This window comes from Babylonia areolata, chromosome 19 (assembly GCF_041734735.1).
Source record: "Babylonia areolata isolate BAREFJ2019XMU chromosome 19, ASM4173473v1, whole genome shotgun sequence".
NCBI lineage: Eukaryota > Metazoa > Mollusca > Gastropoda > Neogastropoda > Buccinidae > Babylonia > Babylonia areolata.
In genome coordinates, this window is record NC_134894.1 from 29,270,032 (window position 1) to 29,291,086 (window position 21,055).

At 38.0% G+C, this 21,055-nt stretch overlaps 1 protein-coding gene across 1 annotated transcript; it reads right to left on the bottom strand.

The window, feature by feature from the left end:
• Positions 1-112: 112 nt before the first annotated feature.
• On the bottom strand, positions 113-18,867 carry LOC143293596 (uncharacterized). The gene is made up of 10 exons (XM_076604667.1): positions 18,666-18,867; positions 17,126-17,232; positions 16,506-16,651; positions 15,872-16,033; positions 13,016-13,146; positions 12,547-12,649; positions 11,574-11,705; positions 10,309-10,394; positions 9,494-9,580; positions 113-8,583 (listed from the first exon to the last, which is right to left on the bottom strand). Coding segments are annotated over exons 1-10 (1,047 nt in total). The 5' UTR covers positions 18,668-18,867; the 3' UTR covers positions 113-8,492.
• Between the last annotated feature and the right edge of the window lie 2,188 nt (positions 18,868-21,055).

The window sequence follows — 21,055 nt, forward strand, 5'->3', positions numbered from 1 at the left end:
CTGGGAAAAAAATGTGTGTGTGAGAGAGAGAGAGAGAGAAAGAGAGAGAGCCTTTTCATTTGTGTGTGTAAAAGACAAAACTTTCTTCTTTGCAGTAAAATTTGCAAAAAAACAGGAAACATTGTAAATTGATTTAATGTCCAAAACCAAACAGCAAACATAATGAAAATGAAAATTCAAATGTTGAAAATAAAAAGACTAAGATGTGGAATTACAAAAGAGAAGAAAACAAAGAACTTATGTATAATGAATACTGTCTCAGCAAAATCAGAACTGAAATACAAGTGTAGTAGATATTATCATGCCAGCATTTATGTATGAACTTACACAGCAGTTTTTTGATTGAAAAGAAAAATACCTTCAGTGTTGTAAGAAAAAACAAACAAAAAGCTCAAAACAAGATGCAGCTTATCACATCAGCGTTTATGGACAAATCTATACTGTAGTACTTTGATTGAACAGAAAAGTATATTAATTGTGAGCAGGAAAAAAACTCAGAAACCTCAAAACAAGACATACTTTGAGATACCAATGGTCGAAGACATGATACAGTCCAATAAAGCATGAACAAATGTACCACTAGTGTATATCTCAAAAGATCACTTTCAGTTTAAGAGCATACAACTTCTTGACTACTAATTCTAAACACTAGTTTGAAATACAAGCAGTATATACCCCTCTAAATCGGGAGAGTTTATCAACAGAAAATACTGTCCTCAAAACAAAGTGGACAATGTGTAAATGACAACGCGTCGTGTAAACTAGGAATGTGAGCATGCTGTACTCTTGCAAATCAGTGTTTAAATGTCACATTTAATGATTGGTGAAAAAAAAATCAACTCATCCTAACATACTGAATAAAGTCTTCTTTTTTTTAATCCTACCTTTTCTACCCTGTTGATAAAAGAAAATAATATTTACAAAACAGTTTCGTCACTGATTTTAAAAAGTTTAGCAAAGTAAAATACCCAGCATTTCACATGTAACGAAAGTACCCACCTTCCAGAATCACAAGATCTAGTTCAAGCTCATTGCTAGAGAATATCGCAATTTATCTCAGACACACATCTTCATGTTTTTTGAAATGATGTGGCAATATCCAAGCAGTTTTTTATTTTTACTTCCCAATGTTCAAATGAAAAATACACTTGCAAACCATTGTCTGAATAAAAGTTAAAATGAAAAAAAAAAGAAAAAAAAAAAGATGATGATAAACAGAAACAATTTTAAAGAATGCTGGAGTACAAGGATGTAAAGTTCATGTTGTCACAACAGACATGATTTTCATTTCATTCACCATAATAAACAACATACTGACATCAGAAATCCAACTCTGCATCGTATATTTGTTGCTTTCAGCCTATCCAACCACTCAGGACCATTCCTAACATAAACACACCCAAGGAAGACAATAGATAATACATGAACAACTGAGGGTGGAGATAAAAAGACAAAAGAGAAAATGATACCAACATAAAACAACCCAAAAAAAGGCAATGGAATTAATATCAACAGAAAACAGCTCAAATACAGACGATGGAAATAATGCACAGAAAATCACGTGGAGAATGTTCTGTGGAAACTGTTTATCTCTGTGTTAGGGTTTTCTGTCAGAGCCAGTATAAAAAAAACTGAAAACACCACACTGGTATAAACCAAGCACACAATATCATAATGTTTGTGTTTGCAGTTTGAAGGAAAACTACAATGAAGTGACACTAAAGAAAAGGATTGGGCCTAGCCCTTCTATGCTCAGCCCTACACATGGTGAAAATGAATTCACTGTCCCTATGGCAGTAAAAGGTTACAGGACCTAAATTTAAACATACACATACACACAGAATTTATCATCTTTGACATTTATTTAATTTCAGAAGGTTTAAAAATCACAGATTAACATACAAAAACAGAACTACCTGTCATAGTTTTTTTACAGTGTTGGTGTGCTCGAACAGAACTATCTGTCATAGATTTTTTTCTATAATTTTTACAGTGTTGGTGTGCGTGAACAGAACTATCTGTCATAGTTTTTTTCTATAATTTTTACAGTGTTGGTGTGCTCAAACAGAACTATCTGTCAGTTTTTTTTCTATAATTTTTACAGTGTTGGTGTGCTCGAACAGAACTATCTGTCATAGTTTTTTCTATAATTTTTACAATGTTGGTGTGCTCGAACAGAACTATCTGTCATAGTTTTATTCTATAATTTTTACAATGTTGGTGTGTTCGAACAGAACAAATGGAGAAATCGGCTCATGAAAAAAACATTTACCGGCTTGTAACCTCAGAATAAAAAATTGACTTGAATATGTATGTGGTTTCAAAAGATTCAGAATTTCCATATGAAAAAAGCATGGGAAATTTCATATTTTCTTTCTGTAATTAAACAAAGTCAAGAATGGCGAGTGGAGGAGTGACGTCATGCCATGAAAGAGCTGTCATTGGTGACAGTGAATGTTCAAATGAGATACAAAGGCTGCATTTGTGTTTGAACAAAAAATATTTTCCGTAATGCTGATGAATTTTTTGTTAACTTCCGCTTTAGATCCCAGATCAAAATAATGTTTACAAACTGCTGTCATCATAAAGCGTATTGCCATATCATCTGCTGACATAATTTCAGAAAAGCCTGGAGTCAAATGCATTGAACATTGCAATTTATGTGACAAATGTGTGCAGCAATGCCAACAGCGCATGCACCTGAAAACATTAAAAATACTACAGTTTCAGGCAGTTTTATGGTAAAATACTTACCGACAGCAGAGATAAGACTTCATTCAAAGATGCGAAATTTGTAAAAATCTTGATTTTCATTATTTGATTTTAATGACAATATTTTTGCACATATCTAAGAATAGCTGGCTACGACTTTAGCTGGGTTTTCGTATGCTGCATCATACACAAATATATATAGAGAGAGATAAAGAGAGAGAGAGAGTGAGAGACAGTGAGATAGATATATAGATTTAACTGCTGATAATTTTTCATTACAGCATAATCAGATAACCTGGGTGAGAGTGACTGATTTTTGAAACACTGAAACATTTGCGGCCATGGCACAGGAGCCACTTCACCAAAATGCACGCCCAAATACTGAAACAAGGTAAATTAAGCAACAAAACACAAAAAAATCACCAAAATGCCAACACAGAAACCTGTATAATACAGGAATATTCCTATCCATGAGAAAAGATATTTTAAAAAGAAGGGTAAAAAAGCATACTTACAGTAAAGCTGATCATTGATGACTTGCCAATTTGCTTGCGTCAAATAAAAACAATGAGGAAGACTTCAACAATGCCCACTGATTGTGATGATTCAGTCTGCAAGACTCCTGGCTCCTCAGTTCCAGTACATGTTTAGAACCCCCCCCCAAAAAAAAAACAAAAACAACATTTTTTCCCATTCAGATTCTCCAAAACACATAAACAAAAACAACTTCAATCATAGAGTGCACTGTGATTACTCATATGGATAATGGTTTGAATTCTACAGTAAAACTGTGCAAGATATGTAAAACAGAACTGTTGATGATAATGGTGGGGGGGGGGGGGTGCGGAGAGAGGTGGGGGAGGGAGGGCTAAAGAAACAAGTTCAAGATGATGTTGGTCAGCACTTTTCATGACCTTGCTGTGAAGACAAGACAATAAAAGGTACAAAGAAAACAATATGAACAAAAAATAGAATGCCAGCAGGGCCGTCTTTTCACTGTTAGCCGCGCGAAATTTGGCCAAGCAGAGCAAACCAATAGGCCTAGTTTGCATCAGTTTGACATGGTACAGTATATGACACCAAAAATAGAATGCCGGCAGTAAAGTAATTGTGAGGGATGGGGAGCTGGGATGGAAGAACATGAGAGAAGAGAAAATATTAAAATGTCTCTAGACAAGAAAAAAATAAAAAGGAACTTTTTCCCCCCTGACTTCAAGTTAATGGTTTAAAGAATAAAAAATAACAAAAGAAAGTAAAGAAATAACAAAATACGGTAGTAATAGTCACAGTTTTTTTTTTTTTTTTTTTTTTTTTTGGCACAGCAGTTTGTCACAACCTTCAGATGCAAGCAGGTAAAAAAAAACAAAAAACAAAAAAAAACCCAACAAAAACCACTGTGTAACTTCTGTTTCGATGTCAAAAAGCACTTGAAGAAAGAAGGGTAGGGGGAGGCTGATAACAACTGTTTTGATTTGCTTTTTGGGATCCGTTTCACTTTTGACAAATTTGCAAATATACGTATGAGAAGAACCAACCAAACAAAAAAACAAAACAAACAAACAAAAAAAAAGAAAAAACAAGAGAAAGAATTACAACAGAAGCCATATAAACCATTCATTATGACATGACACATGACAATACACAAATCAGCTAAGCAATATCAGTCCCATGACATGACAATACACAAACCAGCTAGGCAATATCAGTCCTATGTCATGACACATAACAATACACAAAGCAGTTAGGCAATATCAATCCTGTGACAGACACAATAATACACAAACCAGCTAGGCAACATCAGTCCTATGTCATGACATGATAATACACAAACCAGCTAGACAACATCTGTCCTATGTCATGACACATGATAATACACAAACCAGCTAGGCAACATCAGTCCTATGTCATGACACATGATAATACACAAACCAGCTGGGTAATATCAGTCATATGTCATGACACATGATTATACACAAACCAGCTGGGCAATATCAGTCCTATGTCATGACACATGACAATACACAAACCAGCTGGGCAATATCAGTCCTATGTCATGACACATGATAATACACAAACCAGCTGGGCAATATCAGTCCTATGTCATGACACATGACAATACACAAACCAGCTGGGCAATATCAGTCCTATGTCATGACACATGATAATACACAAACCAGCTGGGCAATATCAGTCCCATATGATGACACATGAAAATACACAAACCAGCTAAGCAATATCAGTCCCATGACATGACAATACACAAATCAGCTAGGCAATATCAGTCCTATGTCATGACACATGACAATACACAAATCAGCTAGGCAATATCAGTCCCTTAATCCCATGACTACCGCAGACAAGTATGCTCATCACTGAAGGGCTGCCACCTCAATGAATTAAAACCAAGCTTACACAGGTCAGGATGTCAGCCACCATTCTTCATCTTCACTTCTTCCTTCTGGAATCACATTGCCTTTGTTCAGCAAAATCAGTTACATCACTGAAATGCACACGGCTTTGTGTTCAAGCCACACTGATCTAATTTCACCAAGAGTGATATATATAACACCTTGACAGTGTCCGTGGAAGACATGATCAAAAACCCTGTTAGTAATAGTACAAAGACATGGCAGATGAGGAAGACAAAAAAAAAAACATCAGTAACACTGAAGCTGGTTTTATAATCAGTTATGACCATTGACCTTCAGTGACATCACATCAATGTGGCACTGTAAACAGAAGGAAAGAAAAGTGCCATAGCTTTAGGAAGACTGGTGTAACTGGTTTATCTGAAGCAAGAATGTTGTTCTCTCTCTCTCTTTTTTTTTTGACGTTAACTCTCTCCATACGAACGGCGAAAGAGACGACGTTAACAGCGTTTCACCCCAGTTACCATCATCAAAATATTGCAAGCGGAACGCTCTTATACTGAAGAGGTGAATGTTGACAAAGAATACCACAATTCTGGCGACGGAAGCTAAAGGTTGGGTCATTCAGACACCCACTGGACTTCCAAGGGGTCTGTGTAGAGGAGAAGAGAGGACTGGCCGTACTGAGTGAGTTAAGAGGCTGTCAACAGAACAGCGTGAAGGAGGTAATCTATTTTTTCAGCCCTCATGTCTCCCCGATGACTCTCAAGTTGAGGGATGTGATGATGATGATGACGATGATGATGATGAAGAGGTGGAAGACAATTCAAACTTAGACATCACTTTCTGCCAACACCAACTATACTGAAAATAAAGAACAAAAGGAAATTTTCTATCTAAAATTACGTTTAAATAACATACTTACCGTGACCCAACTAGTGCAGACTCCGGCAGGGGTGACATTCCTGTCCTGTGCAAACTACTATCCGCCTATGCGGAGAAAATGAAAGTACTACGGCCGATAACCTCCCGGAAGTAGGTAACCTCCCCTTTTGTCCCTCTGGCACAAACACACTTTTGTTTATGAAAAAAAAAAGGTTCCCATTTCAACAGATGCAGATGATCAAGTGACAGCAAACAGCCTGAACCATCCCTCCCTGTCATCTGTTAAATGATCATCTGAATCTGTTGAAACAGGAACTTTTTTTTTTCATCATCAACGTTTTCCTTTTTCTTCCTTCTTCTTTCCCCTTTCTTCTCCCCCCCCCCCTTCCTTCCTCCAGCACTTACTGTCACAAATCACCCCACTCACAATTAACAAATGATACAGGATACCATCAACACTGAACACTGTTCAGCACTGTTAAAATTCAGATTATCTCCACTGATGAAACAGTCAATTCATAATACAACTACATTCAGAGTTCTTTGCACGACTAACATTTTCACAAAAACAGCAGTTCTTGCTCCAAAACCTCATACTAACGAGTAGAAGAAAATCAAAATGTCAGCATTACTTGGACACCGGGTATTGGTTAATGAACATCATGACACACACAAATCATACATTGTCTCTATTTCCCCTAATCATTAACGTCTGTGACTTGATAACATCACTGATTTTCTGTCATAATGACCCTTTGTAATGGTGAAAAGTAAAAATAAACAAATTGGGAGACAAAGACAAGGTAGACTGGTGAGAATGAAGGTACTTAAAAGTGGAACAAGGACTAGAGAGTAAGTTGTTGAAACTGGTAACACGGGGGATAGTGGAGAGGCTAGGCGGGTGGGGGTGGGGGGGTGGGGGTTAATACAGTTAAGTGTGGAAACCAGATACTGAAGAATTTCTTCTCCCTTAATTCTGTGAACAGTCACTGGTGTGCCACACTGAAGGACTGCTCACCAGATTTCTTCAAGTCTGTCAGTTGTGTACCAAAGCCTGAGTCTCTTCAGGCTCAAACTGAGAAACTGAAATGAAGGACAAACATCACAAAAATTGCTGGCTGGCAGTAATACTACGGTTAACGAAACCATTGTCCTAACTGAAAAATAGCTTATCACTTCTCTGACCAAAAGATCAAGCATTGCAATTGTTTTTGTTTTGTTTTTTTCTCTTGCTCTAGCTCTCCTTCTTTTCCCATCACTTCATATCCCTGTTCTTCTCATGTGGATTAACAAATACTGGCTTCATATTTCTGTATCAAATGAAGAAACACACACCAGCATACATGCATTATGCCCATGTACGCTCACACATACATACACATCATCATGACATCAGTGATTTTAAATTATATTCTGTAAGGAACATACAGATTCATATTTTAAAAGCATTAAAGTACAGGTGTTTAAAGATGGTAGTTGCATATGTACATACTGCCCCTAAAAAAACAAAACAAAAACAAGAATACTTAGATTGTCAACGATAAAATTTGATGACTAATTAGATTATCAACAATGTGATTAGGCTATTCAAACTGGCCCAGCTCGCTCAGCTTAGAGATTGATATAATGGGCCAACAGCGAAAAGAGAGCTGTAAGGTCAATGATTTATCCACTGCAATTGGAACTCATTAGGGGACTATCACAATGTCCTCGTGCCCTCTTGGCCAAGAAAGTGGGATTGTAACTTGGACAAGACACTCTCCACTACAATCAAATTCTAGCCCAGATAGTCAGGACAGCAGTTGCCTTCTCTGCTGTTCTGAAGGTAATAAATAGAAACAACTGACCATCATACATACAGATTGTCAAACATTTGTTAGACTACACTAGTTCAAAACAATATGTACTCGTAGGTCTGTTACCACTATCATGTTCAAACTGTACTCTGTCTCTGAGTGTTATTGCACCTTGTGTTCGACACCTAGTCCTGTTCTTAAAAACAAGTTTCTTCTCTTTTCACTCGGGTAATGTGATAAAAACCTGTATGGCACACAATACTGATCTATGGACAAACACAGCATATCACAAGTCACCATTACAAAGATACCCTACAGAAGAGAGTGCCATTTTGAAACACTCAAGGATGGATGGTCTTCAAACTTCAACCAGCAAACAGTTTCAGTCCAAAATAGGTTTGCACGTAAAAATGCCGTGCAAAGTTAAGAAACAATATCTTGAAAGTCACAATATTTCTTCACTAGTTTTCATCAAGCATGCCCATGGTGAAATGAAAAGGTTTTCTATCTTTAACTAGCAAATAATATCAGTCTAAAATAATTCTTTTATTTGCATGTAAAATAAGCTATACAATGTTTAGAAACATTTCTTTTAAGTCACAATATTCCTTCACCATTTACCATCAAGCATACCCACAGTAAAATGAAAAGAATTACCTCCCTTGGTAATACAGATATACATATACCACTTTGCTCTGCTTCCAAAACAATGCATGAGGTTATTCTCCACTCAATTGTCTCCCTTCAGTACTTTCAGCTTTTGTCTGTACTCAGCCACCTCCACGCCTTCCCAGTTTTTATTGTTCAGAGGTTTCATGAATCTGCAACAATAATATGCAAAAGAATAGTCACATAAGTAGAAAAAAATAGCAACGGTTGATTTAGAAGAAAACAATTACCAGAAGCAGCGACTGGTATTAAGAGCTGATGAGTATTCAGTCCAGAAGTGGTCCCTTTGCAAGTTGACTGGGCTATAAGCAACACAATATGATTTAATTTGAATTGACTTGATATGATATAATGCAATGCTAGCAAGACAAAGAACACCAACAAAATAACAATTAACTTGACATCATATGCTAGCACAGCGAAGGAGAACAATAGTAATTAACATGACTTCATCATACACCACATAAAGCAGGATGTAGAAAACTGAATTTTGCAAGCAGTCAATTTTAAAAATATGATTCTTCAAAACAATCAAATTGGCCAAGGAAGGACATCTGTTTCTTTAAAACCAACATTCACAAATACAACGATGTACTCCTTATATATAAAGTAACCTTACAAAGTTGACAAAAAGGATTGTTGACAGAGTTTACGGACTCAAATTGTGTTTTCTTTCTTTTTATATTTGCTTTTATGCTGCCTCTTTCCAACCATAAAAAATATGCCTTCCCAGAATGAAACACTCCAGGGCTGGCCACCGCTGTTTGTTTGTCTCACTTGCAATGAGCTCCCTCTTTAGCCTTGTTAAACCTCTTTCCAGAATAGCTCCTCCATCCCCTCCCTCTTCCCAGTCCACATTCTCTCTAGATTTCTATTGACATGTATTCAGAAGTTTTATTTCTAGTTCTTCTGAACATGAGCTTAGTATCTGAGGGAATGACTGGCGTGTATGTGCTTTGATTTGTCTCAGGATAAGATTCAGCACTTTTGAAACACCTTTCCTCTTCTTCTTCTTCTTCTCAGCAGCATAAAAGACAACCACTGCACACCAAATTCCCTTACTTTTCCATCACCTCCTGCTGCACAGCCTTTTCCTCACTGGTCAGGGGTGTGTGCACAGAATCAATGTTTTTCTGCAGGTTCTTCAGGCTGGAAAAGAAGAAAGCCATGGCCAAATAATATCATGCAATTCAACAAGTTTCACTTGCTCAAAACAGTATTTTATTTGAAAATGTTGTCGTAGAAATATAACGAATCTGACAGGACAAGAAGAAAGTCTTAAGTCCTGTTGTAATGTACACAACTGCAAACACTGAATAGAGGATGGGGTGTGTCTGCATGTAGAAATGTGTTCAATTTTAACAAGAATTGTAAACAGAATTTGAGTAACAACAAAACAATTGTTTCATTTGATTCTGGATATCAATGTCTCAATAAAACAAAAGTTTAGTACATTCATATGACACAGTGTGCGGGCCTGAAAGATGTATCTGATACAAGGCATCTCTATTTTCTGGAAAAAAAATGCATACAGATGACATCTTAAAAGGTTGAAGGTCCTTTTGCATTTACAGCCAATGGGTCAGTGAAATCATATGCACTGTGTCTTGGGCTTGGCTTAGGAAAGCAGAGCCAAATCATCTCCTTCAGCCATTTTAAGCCTCCCCAACTGATGCCAGGTACCCATTCACCCTAGGGTGGAGAGAGGAAGATCATAGTAAAGTGCCAGCACCTTGCTGAACTGTGGTCTCCAACCCTCATCACTGATGAACACTGGTGTCCAACGCCTAACACATTCTGCCACGCAACTTAAAAAAACAAAAACAAAAAAAACCCCCAAAAAACAAAATAGCAATAAACATAAAAAGGACACTGACCTGGCAGTGCTGACCAGAGTGGTGGGGATGTCCTTCTGGCTCAGTGTGAACTCCATGGCCAGACGGGAAATGTCCACACCTTTCGACTGCACACACACACACACACACAAAGATACACACACGCACACACTGTGTATTAAAATGGAATTTACAACAAATTTTTGCCACAAACCAACTTACTTGAAGTTTGGGCGGAGCACGAGCATTTTCAAGCACTTATTTTGCAAAATTTTGTATATGATCATTACAAAAAAGTCATGTTTCACTAATAGTAAACTATATAATGAACTGTTCAGAGATGCATGCAATTTTTTTTTATCCTGACAGTAATATATAGAACAATTATTGTTAACACTGACAGATAAGACAATATGTAGATGATCTACTACAACTATCATAACTGAGCTTGGTCTCTGACCCACGATAGGCACCATATAAGTATCACTAATAATCCTTTTTTTTTTTTTTTAATGTAAAAATATCAAAAAATATGTCAACTGACCCTGCAGTACATAGCAGGGATTACACAGCGTTTAGAACTTGGTCTCTGACCCAGGATAGGCACCATATAAGTAACAATAATAATCATACTTACATCTGGTTTTTAATGCATACTTTATTGTGAAGAAGTCATTTGCTATGTGTGTGGCAGGGTGCCAGCAAGTATCCGTGCATTCATGTGTATGTATGTGCCTGAGTGCATGGTGCAGGGATACGTTTTCTTGTTTTCTTGAGGACGTCATGGGTGGGTGGTTTCCAATGTTCAGTTGCATGAGTTTATTCTGGCACGTGCTTCCGTGTGTGTATCGGGGAGGGGCAGGGGGGCTAGGGGGTAGTGTTGACAGAGGAGGCAGGGAGTGGGGAACTAAATGTAAAGCGCTTTGAGCAGTATTTTTTTGAGAAACAAGCTATATAAATGTCCACTATCATTATCAATATAAAAAAATATTTTAAAAATCTCAAAAACCATTTGAACTGACCTTGCAGTCCATTATCAATATAAAAAATATTTTAAAAATCTCAAAAACCATGTGAACTGACCTTGCTGTCTATATAAATATCCATTATCAATATGAAAAATATTTTAAAAATCTCAAAAACCATGTGAACTGAACTTGCAGTCTATATAAATGTCCATTATCAATAAAAAAAAAAAAAATTTTTTTAAATCTCAAAAACCATGTGAACTGACCTTGCAGTCCATACAAATGTCCATTATCAATATAAAAAATATTTTAAAAATCTCAAAAACCATGTGAACTGACCTTGCAGTAGCTGGCGGCATCAGCGCACACCTGTTTGATGTCCGGCGTGGCCACGTGCCAGGCAGGGGGGCCACGGTCCGACAGCAGACCCATGCTGATGGGGGAGGCGTTGATCACACCCACACCTTTACTCTGGTTTGGTTGAAACAACTCTTCAGGCTTCAGTGTGTGTTGATTGGTCATCGACTTAATGTCTGTTTGACTAATGTGGTTTAAGACAGGGCAAAAAACTGTACGCGTGTTTTTCTGTGTTGTGCGTGTATGTATGAGAACACTCGAACTGTATATGTTCACAAATATGACAGGAAGGAGAAAAAAAGTGTGAGTGAGTGAGTGTGAGTGTGAGTGTGTGTGTGTGTGTGTGTGTGTGTGTGTGCATGTGAGAAGGCATTTACATACATGTGCGTTTGTACATGCACAAAAGAATGTGTATGCATGTTTATGAATGTGGTGTGTGTGTGTGTGCGTGTGTGCGCGCACGTGCACAATCAGGCATGCATGCATGTGTATGTGTGTGTTTGTGCACTGAAGCCATACTGATCAGCCTGGAAATATGGCAAGTACTCAGTCAGCAAGTTGTCACTCGTGTGTGTGTGTGTGTATGCATGTGTGCGTGCGTGCGTGCATGGGTGCCTGTACATGAGCACATTTGTGTGTGTGTGTGTTAGTGTGCAGAAGTGTGTGCATGCGTGTGTGTGAAATGAAACCATACTGAACAGACCTGGAAATATTGCAAGTACTGTCAGTAAACTGTCATTCATGAGTGAGAGAGAAAGAGAGTGAGTCTGTCTGTGCACACACATATGTGTGAAATGAAGCCATATTGATCAGACTAGAAAATCCAACAGGTGCTCAATCAGCGAGTTGTCACGTGTGTGTGTGTGTGTGTGTATGTGTGTGTGTGTATGTGTGCATGTGCATGTGCCTGCATGTGTGTGCACACGTGTGTGAAATGAAGCCATATTGATCAGACCTGGAAATATGGCAAGTACTCAGTCAGAGAGTTGTCGTTCATGGAAGCATGGCAGTACGTTAGAATGGTGTCCACTTTCACTGTTGTTTTCTCCAACACAGTCCTGAAATCCAACATTGATTATTGACTGTGTTTCAGGCCACAAAGTTTATGAGCTGATGTGGGCATTTGTATGGTGGCAGGTGGTTGTTAGTGTGTGTGTGCGTGTGTGTGTGTGCATGTGTGTGTGTGTGTGTGAGTACATGCGCAATAAGCTTCTTCTGAAAGAATTACACTTTACAAATGCCAAGTATTATCATTATCAATTTTAAGCACTATCTTAAGATTTTAAATGGGCAGCTTGGAACATATGTGTAGAAACTTAAAAAAATTCAAGTACAATTCATTAACACACACACACACGCACACACTTTCTCACAAAGCCCACCACCGTCCATGTGCAGACACAAAAGTAACCCGCCAAACTCACCTGAAGTTTTCCAGCGGGTAACCTGTAATGCCAATGAAGCGCACCTTTCCTGCGTTCTTGGCTTTCTGCAGAGCGGGCAACGTTTCGTTGATGATGATGTCCAGATTGTCAGCAAACTCCATGTCATGCACCTGACACAACCAATGTTCTGTGAATCCTGAGGCCAGTGTTTGCTGGTTTGTTTTTGTTTCTTGACTGTTACGAGAACAAGAGTTGAGGATGGGGAGAATGGGGGTGGGTAGATTTTTGTTTTTGTTTTTCGTTGTCTGCAAGCACCACTTTATTGATACAGCTTCTGACGGGCTTAATAGCCGAGTGGTTGGACTGTCAATCTGAGGGTCCCGGGTTCGAATCACGGTGACGGTGCCTGGTGAGTAAAGGGTGGAGATTTTTACAATCTCCCAGGTCAACATATGTGCATGCCTGCTAGTGCCTCAACCCCCTTCATGTGTATATGCAAGCAGAAGATCAAATACGCACGTTAAAGATCCTGTAATCCATGTCAGCGTTCGGTGGGTTATGGAAACAAGAACATACCCAGCATGCACACCCCCGAAAACGGAGTATGGCTGCCTACATGGCGGGGGTAAAAACGGTCATACACGTAAAAGCCCACTCGTGTGCATACGAGTGAACGCAGGAAAAGAAGAAGATACAGCTTCTTTCATCACATGGTCTCAAGACTGTTGGGGCACCTCTGATGATCTGGCACCATTTCAGTGACCTTGCGGGTGTGTGGGCACAATGTTGTGTTTCTGATAGCATTTCTCCATGTTGCTCACACCCCATGTATATGTCTGAGAGAGAGAGAGACAAAGAAATTATAATTGATAGATGTTAAGACAGAGGTTAGGCTCAAAACTAAGGCTGTGTGCACTTGCATGTGTGTGTGTGTGTGTGTGTGTGTGTATGTGTGTGTGTGGATGTGTAAGTGTGCATGCGTGTGTGCAGGTATGCAGACTCATGTGTGTGTTTGGGGGCGGGGGGCGGGGGTGATTTACTTTAATCTGATGATAAATAGTTGCTATTGATGCTGTTGGACACTCTTTTTGTTGACTGTGTATTAGTCAGTCATGTCCAAATATGACCATCAGAACAACAGAGACGGCACTGTCCCACCTATCTGGGCTAGAATTTGATCATAAAGGAGAGTGTCTAGCCCAAGTTACATCCCCACTCTCTTGGCCAAGAGGGTTTTGGGCATTGGGATAGTTTCCAAATGCCAGCTAGCTCCCAAGGTTGCAGCACAAAGAGCCAGTGAAATCATGCCTCCTAATTTGCGAGTCGTGGTCCCTGATAAAAGTTGAAAATGACTTCCCACTGTGGTGGAGAAACCATTGATCATACAGCTCTCACTTTGCTGATAGCCCAAACTGCAAGTTTATGTCAACCTAGCTGAGTAAAACAAAAAATCTACAAAACTTATATGATATTATCATAACTTCTTCACCAGAACTTCCGAACTTAAGTTAACTTGTTTAAAAGACCCACTGTTCACAGTTATCAAAAAAATGTCCTTGAGACAACATGATGACACACTTGCTGTTTATCAAACATTACATCACATTCCCTGCGATAAGGAAGCAGGCCCGGCAAAAAGTTATGAAATATATGGACAGTGTGTGTTAGCAGTTAACAGATAAAAGATAAGATGAAGAACAATGGATTTGTTACATAATGAATACTAACAAAAACTCAAACGCTTGAACAATGCAGCCTTCACCGCAGGAAGACCTGAATAACCTGACCTTAATCGCTTTTAGCCAGCAGGTCATTCAACTCTGCTTCAGGCAAGACTGAAACTGTAACGAGGTGTGTGCATGTGTGTCATGGCATATGTGTGTGTGTGTGTGTGTGTGTACATAAGCATGTTTGTGTGTGCTTGTGTTACTTCAGTTAAACCACCAATCAATGACATGATTACTTGATATTCCAGGTGATGTGACTACTTGATATTAAAAAAAAGTATATAAAATCAAAGTTAAATATAATTGTAGGGTTTTCCATTCTCATTAATGTTCTTGAGTAAGAATTGGATAGAATATTGACTTATTGTGAACATATGGAGTCCTTAATATTTTGCAAAGATCTTTACGAATAAATGACAACATTTCATGATAATATCCAACCTATGTTTGGTCTAACTGTCCGCTAGTCTCTTGTTTATCTTTGTTCTTATGTACGTGGGTGTTTTTGTTGTTGTTTTTTTCCTGTTTTCTTTTCTATCTTTCTTTGCTTATTGTATTTGCTTCTCATTTGAATTCATGTATACTGGCACCAAGCTTAATCCCAGTAAGGAGCAGTTTTTGTACATTTTTTTTCTATTGCTTTCCACGTTCACTGCTTTGTAAAATGCTGACCTTTTTGAATTGGAAAAACAACAACAACAACAAAAAATCCAACAAAAATCAATATCAAACAACACTTGCTAATAAAAATACATAAGCATGATAGAGAAAATTTTCTATCTAAAATTACGTTTAAATAACATACTTACTAGTGCTGACCCCAGCAGGGGTCTGACATTCCTGTCCTATGCAAACTACTATCCACCTATGTGGAAAAAACGAAAGTAGCTACGGCCGATAACCTCCCGGAAGTAGGTAACCTCCCCTTTGCCCCCCTGACTAGCGCCCTCTTTTTCTGGGAGTTGGGGTTTCACAAGTACCCACCAAAAATATGAACTGAAAAATACAAAACAACAACAAAAAAAAAAAAAAAATTAGAAATAAAAAGGTTTGCAATAATAATTTAAGCTATACACTGATTCACGTATTTCAAACATCATTCACACACACACACACATGCACACACACAGACTGACAAAGAAAATGCAAACTGTTCCAATTTCCATGCCTGGATAATGTCAATGCAGTCCAGTCCCAACCTATCCAGACTCTCGTCAATGCTGCGGAGTGTGCGTTCTGCTGAGAAGTCAATCATTTTGTCGATGTCTGGAAGATAACGACCAACCTTGGTAGCAATATAGTAGCATGACCTGGGAATATCTTGTAAAGCCTGCAAATCACAAGAGTCAAAGGTTTGACTGGATGCAAACATAAAATTCATCTAATAAATTATTCAATAGATGAATGACTACCTTTAAAGCCTGCAAATCAGAAGCATAAAAGGTCTGAATGAATGCAAACATCATGAAATAAATCATTATACTCTTTCGGCAACTTTTTTTTTCTTGTTTGAAGTACCTCAGTTTGACATATAGAGGATTTATGGATCTCTGCAGTTTGGGAACTCAGGAGAACTGGTACACTTTTTGAAACAAACGAATGAAAACAGACATCAATCAAAATACATATACAAGAAAATGCAAAGTTACATATATGATAAAATGCAAATTTATGTGTTTCAAATAATGTATGCAACATCACCTCTCTACAGAAATGATATGAAATCAACAATTCCTGTTGGCATTCAAAAATTTCAATACGGCAAGCAAGCAAAAAACAAAAAAAAAAAAAAAAAGTCTCACCTTGCCAAGAACAGTCTCAGATTTGCCATGTCCATACCAGGGAGCTGTATCAATGTAGTTGATACCACTCTTCAATGCTTCTTTCACAACCTGCAGGCATTCACTGTCGTCTGTTTGCCGAAAGACACTCCCAAGTGAAGATGCACCTGTTTCATTTAATACAGTAAAGCACTGAGCAAAGCTAAAGTGTCTCAATGAAAAAGGAAAATCAAGGCTAATATCAGTAAATAGGTAACAGAAAGAAAAGCTGATGATAACATTTTTTTTGTGTAGATTTCTTAATTCCTTGAACCACTCTCACATCCCCTCCACTTCCCTACAAACTGCAACACACACACACACAAACACATACAGAAAACTACACACCCACCCATAAACACCCCCCCCCACCCCACCCCCACCCCCACACGTATATACACTCACGCACACACAAACACACAAACGTGTGCACACACACACACACAAATAATAAACAAAGATAATAACAAATTTTTTCATAGCAACAACAGTCTGTTGTGTTTATTGTTTCAAAATTATGTGAATAAATGTCCAAAAAATACCAGCGTTCATTTCACTCAAGAGACATGCAGTTGCTGCTGAAAACAAACATCAGTTCTCACCAAAGCTCAGAACAGACACATTCAGGCCAGTTCCACCAAGAGGCCTGTACAGCATTTTCTGCACTCTGTCTTCATCATGGAAAGAAGCGGAGAAGGTTGAAGGAAACCTGCACAACACAAAATGAACACATCACAGCTAGTGCATTTGGCGGTTTTGTTTGTTTTGTGTATGATTGACTGATTGCTGGTGACACTAGCAAACTGGCTGAGGACTGTGAAGTATGGGGCACTTTGATAGCTTTTTTGCAGGACCAAACACACACACACACACACATACATATACATATGTATATATAAATCATTGTGAACAAAACTGTGATAATCATTCTTTGTTCTGTGCTACTTCTGATTGAATTCAGTTGTCATTATTTATATGGACACACCCAACTCCATGTATGTACACACACACACACATATATATACACATACACAAAATTGTGCCCATGCGGCCGCACAAAAACACACACACAGAGGCCAAGAGAGAAAGACATATTAAATATTGTATCAGACTCAGAGCATGCACATAAAAACATCAAGTGCAGGAATATTACACACACACACACACACACACACACACACACACACACAATCACATGCGCCATATAAAATTTAGATCAATCTGCTCAGAGCAGATGCAGACAATGTCATTTGGAAAGATACATTTCAAACATATAATTTTTTCTGCAGTAAAATATGCCCATGAGTCCAGTGGAAACATTGGCAGAACAACTTTTTAAACTCATAATGATTAACTTAATGTAAGTAATATTTTATCAAGGCAAAATGAACTGATGGAATGTACTCACCATGTATTGTTTTCCTAATACATACAATACAGAAACTAATTTTCTAAGTTATCAATCAGTTATTAAAACAATATTTTAAATAACAACTTTTGTTGGTGCATTACTAATAAATATGCATTTTCAAAACATTTGCAAATCAAATTATTCCATAGTGGTATGTGTGCTATACACAGTGAATAGGGACAAGCTTACAGTATTTCCTTATGAGAGATGGAAAAATGTGAGATTTTGTAAAAATTCTAATGACCAACCAAATACAAAAACCAAGAAAATAACTGCTTGTGAAAGACTTTCAGAGTGATCCAGAATATTTAGTTAGTTTTCAAATTAAAGAGGTTTCTTACCAGATATTTGCAACATACTGTTCAAAGGGTTTATCTGAATGACTCAGCAATATATTAAAACAACAACAAACAAACACAAAAACAACAACACTGCAATACAAACTCAATAACTGACAAGTTTGGGTACCATACTCTCTCTCTCTCTCTGTTTCAGTTTTACGTCTTTTTATTTAACGTGATATTTGACGGGAAAAAAAGCAACCACAATGACAAATCATTTTCGTGGAGGAGAGAGAGGGTGAGGGGGGTTGCGAGAGAGAGCGATAGATAGAGAAAGAGCGAGTGTAGGGGAAATAAAAATCAAAACAAACAAACAAAAACAACTGTAAAACCGTGCAACTGACGAAGGCACTTTAATTAAAAACGAGTGCTTGCCATATGTATACTTACATCACGAAAACGTGCGCCTGTGCTGAATGAAAACTCGCGCCAAATCAATGTTTTGGCCAGAGCTCTTCAACTGCAAATCCAGTCTGCACTGACCGTCATGCATCTGTGTCCGGCCAGCGTGATCTTGGAAGTTATATAATCCAAAACCGCCCCTTTCGGCTGTCAGCTGCGTCAAGCCGGTAGTCGTAGTCGGTGCGTGTCCTCCAAAAATAATCAGTTACCCCCCCCAGTACACGTCACGAAACAGAAACGAGTAAAGGGACATAAGCTTTGCACGTGCATGCATCTTGCGTTCCTCTTCCGTCGATGCGATCGTTTATTTCACAGTGTGCATGTACCAAGTGCTTCAGCCACTTAGAAAGCATTGCTTCATTTAATGATCCGATGTTTTTATTCGAAACAATTTATTTTTAACATAAACGAAAGCCAGCGACGTGGGTGAATGTGTGTGTGTGTGTGAGTAATGTCTGCGTGCATAGGTTAAAAATAAGTCTGTTCTCCATTAAACGTTTAACAATGGAGTCTATCTGCTTCATGTTAATCGTAAAGTCTGATCTGGACGTAAAATCACCCAGTGTTTTCAACGCAAAACTTATCACATCATCATCAGTGTGGAACAGTGCTGGGAATTAATAAAGAAGATGATATGTACTGGTATGGAAAGCAACATTCCCAAATTAAAAACAAAGATGAAAGACAGAAACCAATGTGGATGACATCCAAAAGAATTAAAGTTATTAAGAAAAAACATAACTTATACAAAGGGTTTCTAGAAACAAAAAATGGAAGAGTACCCAAAATACAGATGATCAAGAAATATGGGTTACCGAAAAATCAGAAAGGACAAAAGAGAATTTGATAGAAAAAAAAAAAGAAAAAAAATCCATGGAATGTAAGAAAAATCCGAAAGGTTTTTGGAACTATGTGGTCTAAGACCAAGTCTAAAGTTGGCATTTATCCATTGATTACTGAGATGATGGAAATATGGCAGTCAGTGGTAAAGATAAGACAGAAGTGTTAAATAACTTTTTTTTTTTTTTTTTTTCAATGTCTTTACTAAAGAAGACGTGACCAATTTACGTGATGTTGCCCATATTTCAAGATCTAAGAGTGTGTTGACTGAGACAGTAACTATCACGCCAAAATCAGTTAAGGTGAAACTTTATAAATTGAACCCAAACAGGGCTCAAGGCCATGATAGTGTTCCGTCAAGAGTGCTTAAAGCGCTGAGCGAGTGTGAGAGGACAATAAATTGGCCCCTCATATGCAGCAGGATGTTTGTTTCCGACTATGCTGAACTGAGTGGAAGGGCTAGGTTATCTCCCTTCGACCACCTCTGAGCTTTTGGCGACCAAAGTAGAATAATGTTTCGGAATGTCTAGAACTAATTAATGAGAGGTTGTAAGCGTCCTTTGTTAATTTTCCCGCCATTAGAACTGTAGGAATATCTTTCTTTCTTCTTGTATACCAACCTAACTTGGCCTAGTTGGCAAGATTAATTTTTTTTTTTTTTGCTTCAGGTTAGAGTTTCAAAACAATTTATTATTTTGTGAATAATAGTATTGCTGGGACTGAATCTGAGGGTACTACAGTGTGTTGAGGAAGGATGAAAATAGTACCTTGGACATCTTCTTAGAGCTCTCGGTCACTTTGGCTCCAACCACCAGAGAGACAACATCACAGAGCAAGCAGGTGCTTTGTGGAAGGGGAGAGACTGGGGTTCACCAGCAGAATGAGTGTGTAAAGCTGACAGGCAGCGGGCACAAGTGCCTATGGGAACATCTTAGTCCTGAGGGTTTTTTTTTCTGAGCTTTTTTTGTTTGTTTTTGTTTAAGTTTTGGTTTGAAATTGAATAAAAATTTGAATGGAGAATTGGACGTGAGTGTGGTACGAGTCTACATGGGTGCATGACTCAACAACTCTTCACCACCTCATCCCCCTACAACTGTCAGTTCCCCTCTGTACCCTATTCAAAAAGTCCATACAAAATGCGACTATACCCAATGACTGGAAAACAGCCATAGTGACACCAATATTTAAAAAAGGTACAAGAACTGACCCAGGTAACTACAGACCAGTTAGTATGACTTGTGTTACCTGCAAAATTCTTGAGATTTTTGTAAGGGATGCTATCAGTGAACATATGACGACAAGTAATTTATATGCTAAATGTCTGCATGGTTTTCGAAAGAGTAGATCATGAGTAACTCAGTTACTTGAAGTAATGGAAGATTTCACAAGATTACTTGATAATGGTGATAAAACTGATGTATTATACATTGATTTTAAAAAAGCTTTTGATTCTGTGACACATAGATAAGATTAGAATCCTATGGAATCACAGGTAAAATACATCACTGGATAGAAGATTTTCTTAGGAACAGATCACA

What these genes read in the sequence shown, in the direction of transcription:
- LOC143293596 (XM_076604667.1), bottom strand. An exon ending in ACTGCATTGACATTATCCAG is followed by an intron (nt 13,147 to 15,871) that starts GCATGGAAATTG and finishes TGGTTGTGTCAG; the next exon opens with GTGCATGACATGGAGTTTGC. An exon ending in ATGCCGCCAGCTACTGCAAG is followed by an intron (nt 10,395 to 11,573) that starts GTCAGTTCACAT and finishes GTGTGTGTGCAG; the next exon opens with TCGAAAGGTGTGGACATTTC.